Source organism: Dendrobium catenatum, unplaced genomic scaffold (assembly GCF_001605985.2).
Source record: "Dendrobium catenatum unplaced genomic scaffold, ASM160598v2 fragScaff_scaffold_1427, whole genome shotgun sequence".
NCBI lineage: Eukaryota > Viridiplantae > Streptophyta > Magnoliopsida > Asparagales > Orchidaceae > Dendrobium > Dendrobium catenatum.
In genome coordinates this window covers 1,289,424-1,300,085 of record NW_021319889.1, presented here as the reverse complement: position 1 = coordinate 1,300,085, position 10,662 = coordinate 1,289,424, and the positions used below count along the sequence as shown (strand labels likewise).

Genomic DNA, 10,662 nt, shown 5'->3' with positions numbered 1-10,662 from the left:
CTCTCCTGTTTTGTGAGCATCCTGCGAAGCTAAACAGAGTGCGAAGGTAATCGCTTTTTTGGCATAGGTAAACAGTACGACGCCAATATTGAAGTCGCACTATTCACCTACTGATTTATGACGTGAGATTTAGAGTTTGAATGCAGTGATTCACGAATTGCATACAATAATATGCAATTCAGTTCGAGATGATCTAAACCTACCTCCACTATACATTACAAATAATTAATATTACACTTATTTTTGAATCTTCATTCTCCATCATCTCAATCAAGCAACTTAATGAATCTTCATTCTCCATTCATTTATGCTTAGTAATGAAAAGAAATATATAAAATCGGTTATAGTGAAGCCATGAATTTTCATGTATAAGCATACCAATTGGAACTTGTTTTCCTAGTTAAATATCAGGTATCTGGATTGCAAGGTTGAAAAATGAACCATCATAAACTCAAATTTACAGCTATAATCAGTACTAAGTACAATTATTCATAACAGCAGCAGTTTTACATCTAGGCACTTCCATTTAAAACCAGAGCAATGCTACCAACTGTAAGTTAAAAATTAAAATGCCAAGTTTTACAACTGGGGAAATGTATGATACTATGAACTGTTAATGTCCATTGCCAGTGACCCCTGGCTGGCAATAATTAGGTGTCAAACTGCCAATATACAAGAAAAATGAGAAAGGAAGAAAAAGCTTACAGAACTCATCACAAAACCTAATTAGATAGGTCAGCCAGAGTATCATCAAACAACTCTTCCAGCACCTTCTCACCTATCTCTTTACTCAATTCATCCATTTCCAGCCACATTGATTCAGCCAGTCCACTTCCAGCTACCTCTTTCTTCACCAAATAATCTAAATATTGTTTACTGTTTTCAGCCTTGCTTGGATTACAATTTTCTTCCTCAGAAAAGCAAACCTTTAAACGGCACCAAACTTCATCTGTCACTGTTTGATTAGTTTTAGCATGATTTTGAGTCCTGGTAGCTGTTGTGGACCATGGATATGCATTTACTAAAGCACAGCAACAAATGTCTTTAAGGGCACCATTGACACAATCAAAATACAGCCTCTGGTTTGATCGTCTCTCCCGGCATTTGGCTTCTTCACCTTTCCGGTCCAAGAACTCATCCAACATAACTGGATCTAATGGACTATCGAGAGAGTAAGATTTGGCTAATAAAGCACTGGACCTTTCATTAGCAATGTTTGAAGAAGAAAGAAGCTTTGAGATGAAATCAAGGCGTTCATGCTCCTCATCTTCTTTGGAGAAAAGCCTAAAAAGCTTCAAGGAGTTTGATAGTGAATTTTCAAAGTGTGTATTTTCCAAAGTTGAGGAGCGGCTAACTGAACTGATAAGGGGGGATCTGGAGAGTGCTTCTGCAATTCAGTAAGTCATGGAAATCAGACTATGAAAGGATATGCAACATGTAAATAAAGAAGGGCAAGCAAACTATAAACACTCACGTGGATTGCCAGTAATGGCACGTTGAGAAGAATGGGAGGCATTACTGAAAAAATCTTCTTGAAATGGTCTTTCTGACACTGAAAAGTGACTAGGAAGGTTGGAGTTCTCTCTGGAGACATCAGATTTCCAGAGTTTCTCCACTGAGCGATTGCCCTGAAGAAATTAAAGAAATCATTTTTCAACGGATACCTAGGAAGAAACTGCTTAATCTCTAAAGGATTAAGGTGAAAGTGCATTTAATATCTACGCTGCAATACATTTCACAAACCAAATGGACAATCCAACTGCAGCTTTTAGAAAGAATTAGTGATGGTTAAATGTAAAACATGGCAAATATAAGGTGAATTGGAGAAAACAAAACGAAGCACAAAAAGCTTTAGCTTTAATCTACTGTTTGTTTACAACAAGCACCTCTACAACCGAAGCACAAGCGAGAATTCTGAAGAAAAATGTATGCATATTAGTCACCTTAAGGGAGGCATTCCCATGTTTTTCTGCATCACTGACAGAAATAGGAGATAAAAACTTGGCAAATTTGTCCTCCGAAGTTTTTGAAGCGTGTTCATCAGATATCCTATCAAGGGAAGGTTCTGGTTGGCCATTTTTTATACTTGAAGAACTGGCTGAGTGGAGTCTGCCATCAGGACTTGAAGTGGAAAGGTTAGGTTTGACCCTCACCAATTTCTTCATCCCGGAAAAGAATAAACCTGAAACTTTCTCCTTAAAAGTTGATCTTTCATTTTTCATTTCTGGAGTCTTTTTAAGAAGAAAAGATTTCCTAGACAGTGAGAGAGAATTTTTTTCATTCTCCCTAATGCTTTCATGGAATGGAGAAGCTGGAAGGGACCCTGAACTCTTAAAATTCTTAGGAGAATGCTCAATAGATTCCTGCGCCATGCTTACGTCCTGTTTTTGACCACAGGAACCCAATGGCGAAATGGCCAGGTTATCAGTCCCCTCTTCTTCTTTCTTTAACTCAGGAATGGAAAGCATCTCACCCAACGTACTTGAGTTATTTCTAAAATTTTCTTGTTCATGGTTACTATCATTTGATGTTACTGATTCCCATCTTTCTGAAAGCCGTTTCTTGGCTTCCCTGCCCACTGATGACTCGAGCGAGTAGGATGCATGGCTGAAGGATGACAGGGACCCTGGACTATCAGATCTCATATGTACCCACGAATTCTGAGAGGTTGGAGTCACCAACTCAGAGTCACTGCAGTCACTGCCCCCTTCTCTGTAATCAGTTTCAGACCTACTAGGTGAACTCTCATCAGCAACATATCCATTGGATAGAACTGAAGCTCTTCGGTATTCATCCTTCTGTGTTCTTTTTGAATCTTTTGGAATTTTATGAATAATTTTATTAGCTGCTTCACTTGATCTTATATCTTCGTCAATTCTCAAATTTCCGTTTATGTTTCTACTTCCTCGAACTGGTAATGAAATATGAGAAACCAGATTGGTCTGTCCTTCATGAGGCATTGCAGAGATAGCCTTCAGAACCACAATTCTGGTGGGTGGAGATACAGCTTCAGCCTTCGGAAGAAAAAAACAAGAGCTCAAGTCATGTCCAGCAATGTCCCTAATCTCTTCACTGCCTGTACATCGGTTCTTCCTTGCACATTTCTCATGATCTACATCAATTGATGTTGTTGGTTTCAGTACAGTTATGCACTTGGTCTGGGTCCCCAAAGAAGTAGTTTGATGGAGGTCCTTCAGTTGATTAGAGAATAGAGAATTTGGGTCTTCTAACAATTTGAGAAACAAATCTTTATTTGAATTTAGCACATCAAGAGCATCTTTGAACTCTTTTGACTGGAGAAGTCTTTCATTAGTAGCTAGGCGCTTTGCTTCAATAAACTTCTGGTGAACAAGAGCCATCCTCTTCTCTGTCAAGTTTCCATGATAGTCTCTATGATGAAGATTTTCATTACCCATTTGATCATTGCTTGAAAGTTGGTTCTTAACTTCATACACATCTTTATACTTCTTTTCATGGATGTGCAAGTCACTCCTGTTCTTCATCTGATTAAAGTTGCTTTCTTGCTGCTTCCGGTGGTGAGAATCAGTCTCTTGCAAATTCCTTCTGCAAGCTGGAATTTTTTGCTGGACTGGCAATGAATTCAGGCCCATTAATTTTGCAACAATACTGGGCGGTTTCTCTTTCAACTCTATTGCAGTTGACATTTCCTGTGCTATTAGCATCTTCATCGAAGTTTCACCCAACCTCCTCCCAGCTCTCTTCCATAACTAATTAGTTACATGTCATCATACCAAAGATAGAACATATATTAGCTTTTCGTTTAAGGCATAGTTCTTACAACATCAAGATATATATACAGTTCATTTCAGTGCATACCTGGGAACCAATTATATTAATTGCTTTCTTCACAAAATCAGGCTGGTCCTTGCGAACTGGATAACCTGATACTGAAAAAATTCATGCTAACAATCCTAAACTTGTGAATGGTATCAAACGAATAGCTTCAAAATCTCTGGTTGCATAAATCATGAGATAGTAGCCACGAAAAAATATAAAAACATTGCAATGTAAGTGAAGCCCTAAAATTTATATATGATCAAATTTGCAATATCAATTTGCAAATAGTTCATAAAGATAGTGAACAACAACATAATATAAATCAATTTCACCTTGAACCTAACAATAGAAATATTTTGCATGTAATTCTTTTGCCTTATAGTCAATAAACAGAGTTCAAGTCGGTGTAAATTACAATCGGAGTAAACTTGGCTAAAAAATCCCACAAATATACTGTTCAAAACATCTTATTCAAACGGCTATATTGAAACCAGAAGCTTACTAAGGGCGTCTCCAGCCGAACTCCAAACGACTGTAAGGTGTAGCTGGTTTGCTCCATTCGAACGGCAAAAAAATTACTAATCGGTAGAGGGTGAACAATGCAACACCAATATTGGAGTGGCACTGTTCACCTACGCAATTTTTCTATGTCAACTGGATTTGTCGAAGAAACGAGCGAAAGAGGAGAAGACGGTTACCTTCGCAGAAGCGCGAAAATGGAGTTCGATTGGAGATGAATCACAACATTTTTTAGTTTTACTGCATTTTGGAGTGGAAAATGGGATTTTCGGTTGGAGATGCCCTAACTAAATAATAACTAATGCATAGAAATTAAAGTACCCCATGGATTCCAAATAAGAAAAATCATAAAATCACATCATCTTGATGTACAACTGCAATTAAGACTTAAGGAAAGAGGAAGGAACAAAAAAGACAACAACAAAAGAAAAAGAAAACAGTTTTACCTTCTCCCTGCGTTTTATCAGTGAGCAGCTTTGTTCTAACCACACCAATGCTCACGTCAAACATATTGAACTTGTTTCCTTTACATGTTGGTTATAACACTTTTGTCCTAAGCTTTTTTTATCTCCAAACCATTCATCTTTCAACCTGGCCAAAAAAAATCATAAAAGAGATCGACAGAAATGGTTTATTCCTTTTAATTTTCTTATGTTGGAGATTATGATATGACCAGCTATATTACTCACCAGGCTTACATTGGAGATAATTTTCCTCTAGAGGACTGCAGAGGGGCTCTCCACTTGTGAAGCTCTAACCAAACTAGAACATCACGATCAGAATCAGGTAGTCTGAGATGTAGATTTTAGAAAGATCCAAACTGCACATCGTAGGGGAAAAAAGGGGAAAATTTTAAAAACCAAGAAAAGTAGATGCGCAAATATAAAATCGAACAGTTTAAATTGAAAGAAAAAATTTAAAATCAGAATCAAGAAAAGGAAGAAAGCTTGAGCAAATTTGGAAAGAATGAAAAAAGTTAAGCCGAAAAAGATTCTCGCCGGTGGAAGCCCCAGCATGACGAAAGCTGATTATCTTTTGACAGAAATTAAAAATATATAAATACCTGGGGAAGCTTTCCTCAAAGAAAGAGTGAGAGAGATAAAATGGTTCGATCCAAGCAAAAACACTATAAAAAAACAACAAATCCTCAGATCATTCATAAAGATCATGCCTTCCAATCATTAAAAACAGCATGGGATCGCATTTATGCGAAATTTCTTCCACAAAAAACACCCATCCGTGCACATAACCATGACAGAAAGGACAAATGCAGTCGTGTGAACTAGGTTTAAATCCAACTCCAAAACTTTCAAGAAAAAAAAATAAAACTTTTTAATGTCGATAGCATGCTCCAGTAATCGAGATCGGAAAAGACATCCATTAACAGAAAATATGTAAAGAAACCAAAAGCAAACTTTTGCAACCTTCTACTTGTTGCGAGAGAGAGAGAGAATGGGATTTTTTGGGCATCTACCAAAAGCTGCGATCTGTCAACTTCTAGATCCCAAACAGATCAAGATCTGGCGTCGGCGAAGGGTTCTTCCCTGTAGTTGGGCTCGACGTCGGCTACTTGTCTAGCATGTCACCGGCGACTCTACAGAGTTCTCGATTGCGATGTGAGTGTGCAAGATCAGTGGGTAGGGTGGCTTCAGCTTTTAAGCCGAAATAACAGCGCGCACGGACTTTATAACTTGTATATTCGCACCATTGTAGCAGTAATAACTAATATGGTACGGAATATATTTTATTTATTTAATTAATAATAACAGCCAAAGTTCAATAAATTAATTATATTAAAAATTATATAATCAGAAATCACGCTTTAGCAAAAAGATCAATAAAAAGGTTAGAAAATTAATTAATTAATAAATTTGAGAAAAAAAGAATTCTCTTCTCTCATTAATAGTATTTAGTTCTTATTAGGAGCTGAATTAGGATTTTTTTTGCAGTTGGATAAAATAAAACTAGGTCATAAGTAATTTTAGGAGAAAAATTTTAAAAAAAAATCTTAAAATTTTGAACAAAAAAGAAATTACTATTGAGATGAAGCAAAATAGAAAATACAATTCTATTAAGTAGTTGTTTGATTTGCAATAAAATGAATGCAAAGTATTTCAAATGCACGTGCTTTGAGAATATTTATATTTGGTTTAAAGTAAAATAAATGCAACATAAAATTTTGATGCATTTAAAATTTATTTCCTAGTTCAATTTTGATGTATTTGAAATTCTTCATATTTTAGATATTTCCAAACGCACTATAAATTTATAGCCATTATCACCACCCAATTAGTCTGTCGACCGCCATCGCCACTCTAGTTATCGACATCTACTGCAACCAACCATCGCCTACCTTTGGTCGCCACCATCACTCGACGGCCACTGCCATATTTAGTTGTTTGTTGTCGTTACTAGCCACCAACCATGTCACAGTTGATGACAACTACCTATGAGCTCCGTCATCGTCATTGGCCACCGCTTATCTTTAGCCACTACCATCGCCACCACCGCCCACCTCCGGCCAATGTCGTTGCCCACTACCCACCACCGACCACAACAACTACCCACATCCAGTCACAATAGTCAACGCTTGCACCACCCCCATCACTAACCTCCACCGCCGCCTACCATGGGTTGTCATCCATTGTCACCATCACCCACCCCCACTAGCCATCGCTCCAACTCTAATCGCCACTAGCAACCACTCGCCCTCCCATTAGTGTTGTTTGACAACTATCCCCCCACCACCAACCACTAACTACTAACATCTTTGGAGTTTACATTGCAATCATTTTACTTCAAGCAAAAAATAATAATAAAAGAATCCTCTGCATTTGCTTACTACTTATTCAAACAAGACCAAAACATTTCAAATACATTTCATTTATTTTTCAACAAACCAATCAGCTTCTAAGAGAAAAAAAAAGGTTGGAAAATTACAAACCAAACAAAATTCATTAACACTCCAAAATTCATTTTCCACTTCAAAATTCATTAACACTCCAAAATACAATAACTCATCTCCAATCGAACTCTGTTTCTCAACATAAAAATAATATTCTAAGTATATTTTTCTCATCTTTTTTCTTTATATTTATTTGTAATCATATCTTTATATTTATCAAAATTTTGAATTAGGTCTACATATAATTTTTTTATTAAAAAATAAATCTTACTTGATAAATTAATTCAGAATACAATTATGCACTTAATAAAATAAATATTTATTAAATGAAATAAAATTACATTAAAGCACATAAATGTGTTTATAAATTATTTAAAATGAATAACCTAATTTAAATAAATGGATTACATTAAAAAATTTAAAATAATGCATTTATAATTTATTAATTTTAAAAATTAATAATAAAGAACCTAAACTTAATAACCAAATTTTCTTCGTATTAAAAAAAAAATAAAAGTCATCTGTGAATAGTGCAATGCAAATATTGACATCACCATATTCAACTCGTAAAATTGCCGAGGTGTTTTGCATTCGATTAGAGCTGGCGGCGGATGACATACACATGTAATGATGCTCGAATTGAGTTGGTCTAATAATGGAACTCAATTGTACAGATAATAAGTGATCCCAAGATTCAAGCAATCCTATAAAAATTTAGAAGTCATGACTGATACATCATTGAAAATTAATTCGATCAGGCACGAATCTTGAGGTATATTCAAGTTAGAAACTTTCAAAATTAAAATTGGAATCATGTAAACTTTGATTTCAACAAACTTATAGCTAAATTGAACATCTCAAGGAAGCAAACCCAATGACCCCGAAATAGATCCAATCCCAGCCCAAACGGGTTCAAATCAAGGGACTGAAGCGTATTTCGAAGGTTAAAATAATTATCGGATGAAAAAATGATCACTAAATATGACATGCTTATAGTCGAATCAAGTGGATCGACAAGACAAATGCAACAACCTCAAGATCGCTTAGTTTTGAGACCATTAAGACACTTAAATGCTGAAAAAAAATACTTCATAAGTGGTGGAATCAATATGGGCCATCCAATGAAACACTCTGAATCTGCCCTAGATCTTCTTCATATTTATAGGGTATATCACTCACAAAAATTTATAAATAGACCTCCACTCTACATGAAGGAGGACTTTTGGCTGGAGATTGGAGAGAGCACTGAAGCTTCAAGAATCTTGAGCTCCACTTAAGCACCACCGCAGGTGAACTTCCATCAGCTGACCGGATTGGACCTCCGCCCGACCGCCATTCGACTACCCCCCTGTCATTGACCGCTACTGGACTTCCACCCGACCACCCACCGTCGTTGGACTACTGTATGACTGTTTTCGGACTTTCTCTTGACCATCGTCCGACTTTTTCCAAACTCTCAAATCTATTGTAATTGCACCACCTCTGAGTTAAGAGATCAATCAACCTTTATAATTCACTTAAATTTAGTAGAATCTTTTCACCTGAGCGAGGCCCCAAAGTTTTTCCCTCTTCGGGTTATCCACATAAAAAAAAATCCAGTATTTTTTTTCTCTATCTTCAACTATATCTTTGTGTATTGAATATTCTTGCATTGCTAAAACAAAAAATTTACACACTCTACCGCCGTGAATATCCCAGCCTACACCAATGCCCTTTAATCATACATGAGCAGTAACCATCACTCCATTCGATTGCTTCTGCGAAGAAGATACTGATCTTCAATGCCCATAATTTTTGGGATAGAAAGTAAAAAAAAAGCGTCAAATGCTTATTAAGTAATAAATTTAAAGTATTTTAACTCGTTTTATGAGGAATTTATTATTCGCTTGAATTTGGAGCATTCCAAATTAATTGCATGGAAACATTGCTCACTGCCCCAAATTTATCTATTTTTTAAATAAATTAAAACGAACTTAATATATTTAAAATAAGATATGACAATAGGACTGTAATAATAACATAAAATCAAGAGTAGAATGAATTAATGTGACTTTAGTACAGCTGTGACTAAATTTGATAAATTTAGCTATAAGTTGAGTGTTAATAAAGGCTCCTTTTACAATAAATATGGAAAACTCCTTCATAAGTATTGTTTTTTTTAAATTTTTTTTCCTTCATAAGAGGAAAAATTAGGTTACTATAGGAAAATATTTAGAGGGATAATTTGTTTGATATTATATGTTGTATATGTTTTCTTCTCTATTATACATTGGGGAGCTTTCCTAATGAATGAATACATCGTGATACTTCGTCCTTAACATGGTTATAAGTTAGGTTTGCACCACTTGCTCGTTGTAAATTCTTACTCCTCTGTATCTCGCTCTAACTCATTGAAGTTTTAATACATCGTGATACTTCGTCTTTAACATGGTTATAAGTTAGGTTTGCACCACTTGCTCGTTGTAAATTCTTACTCCTTTGGATCTCCCTCTAACTCATTGAAGCTTTAATTTATCTTATGTATCGCTCATTCTTATTTTCTTCCTTCTAACACGCTCTCGCTCATATAACTCCCACTTTTCATCTCTACTCACATCAGTTCTACAACACTTCACCCATTTGTAAACTCATCTTCACCTATTACTATGTCACTATTCAACTCTTTCTTTCCAAAATTTTTGGGCACCTCTAAACAAACTAAATGGCAAGAACATTTTTTCTCCACACAAACACCGAGTTCTAGACAACTATTATATTTTGCAAAAATCATCAAAGTAGGGATGCCAATTGCCAATATATTAACTCTAGGAACATAAGGAGGGGTTAACTAGGACATAGAGAGAGAAACTCTCTTAAAAAGTTTACAAGGGCCGACTATTTTTTGAAACGCTCCCTTAAAAAAATTTACTTCTCATTCACTTCTACTCTAATTTTTTTAGTGCATATTATGACTCTCTCTCTCTTATAAAACTCATTATACAATTTCATCGCTTTCAATCAATCATTAGTTGATTTCCACCCTTAGAAAATGGCCTCTCTCAATGGAGAAATTATTTTGTGTAGAGACCGAATGCAGAATGCGTCACGATAGCAGTACCGAGTGAAGAAATGATGTGGCACATTCTGATAGATCTCGGAACGATATTCCGTGTCCGCACAGAATAATTAATCCTCTCAATGACTTGTTCAAAGGATTTGCTTTACCTCAATTATATTTTAAAGGAATTTGGCACAGACAGACTTCCCCAGAATCGGCCATCAAATACTTCTTCAAAACAGTAGGCCCTCAATGACAACAAGTTGATCAAATTTATTACTATGCATTTAATTTGCAAAATTTTTCGGGAAACTAAATAGACAAAAACTATGAGGAGTAGTAGCTTGTTTGGTCTTCTTTTGGATTATATTTTTTTTCATTTTTAAAACCATCCAACCACTAC

The 10,662-nt window shown here is 35.8% G+C and overlaps 1 protein-coding gene across 3 annotated transcripts; it reads right to left on the bottom strand.

The window, feature by feature from the left end:
- Nucleotides 1-504: 504 nt before the first annotated feature.
- LOC110099666 lies at nt 505-5,988 on the bottom strand. 3 transcript variants are annotated; one of them, XM_020826883.2, is made up of 7 exons: nt 5,792-5,988; nt 5,007-5,137; nt 4,764-4,908; nt 3,838-3,908; nt 1,944-3,728; nt 1,475-1,628; nt 505-1,387 (listed from the first exon to the last, which is right to left on the bottom strand). In XM_020826883.2, exons 3-7 carry the CDS (start codon nt 4,825-4,827, stop codon nt 723-725), a joined length of 2,739 nt encoding a protein of 912 aa, XP_020682542.1. In that variant the 5' UTR covers nt 4,828-4,908; nt 5,007-5,137; nt 5,792-5,988; the 3' UTR covers nt 505-722. The 3 variants fall into 3 exon arrangements, with proteins under 3 accessions (XP_020682542.1, XP_020682545.1, XP_020682544.1); XM_020826886.2 differs by having other exon boundaries at nt 3,838-3,902; XM_020826885.2 differs by having other exon boundaries at nt 5,016-5,137.
- Nucleotides 5,989-10,662: the final 4,674 nt, after the last annotated feature.

What these genes read in the sequence shown, in the direction of transcription:
- LOC110099666 (XM_020826883.2), bottom strand. Translation starts at nt 4,827, where the DNA reads ATGTTTGACGTGAGCATTGGTGTGGTTAGAACAAAGCTGCTCACTGAT. An exon ending in TGATAAAACGCAGGGAGAAG is followed by an intron (nt 3,909 to 4,763) that starts GTAAAACTGTTT and finishes GAATTTTTTCAG; the next exon opens with TATCAGGTTATCCAGTTCGC. An exon ending in ATGGGAATGCCTCCCTTAAG is followed by an intron (nt 1,629 to 1,943) that starts GTGACTAATATG and finishes TAATTTCTTCAG; the next exon opens with GGCAATCGCTCAGTGGAGAA.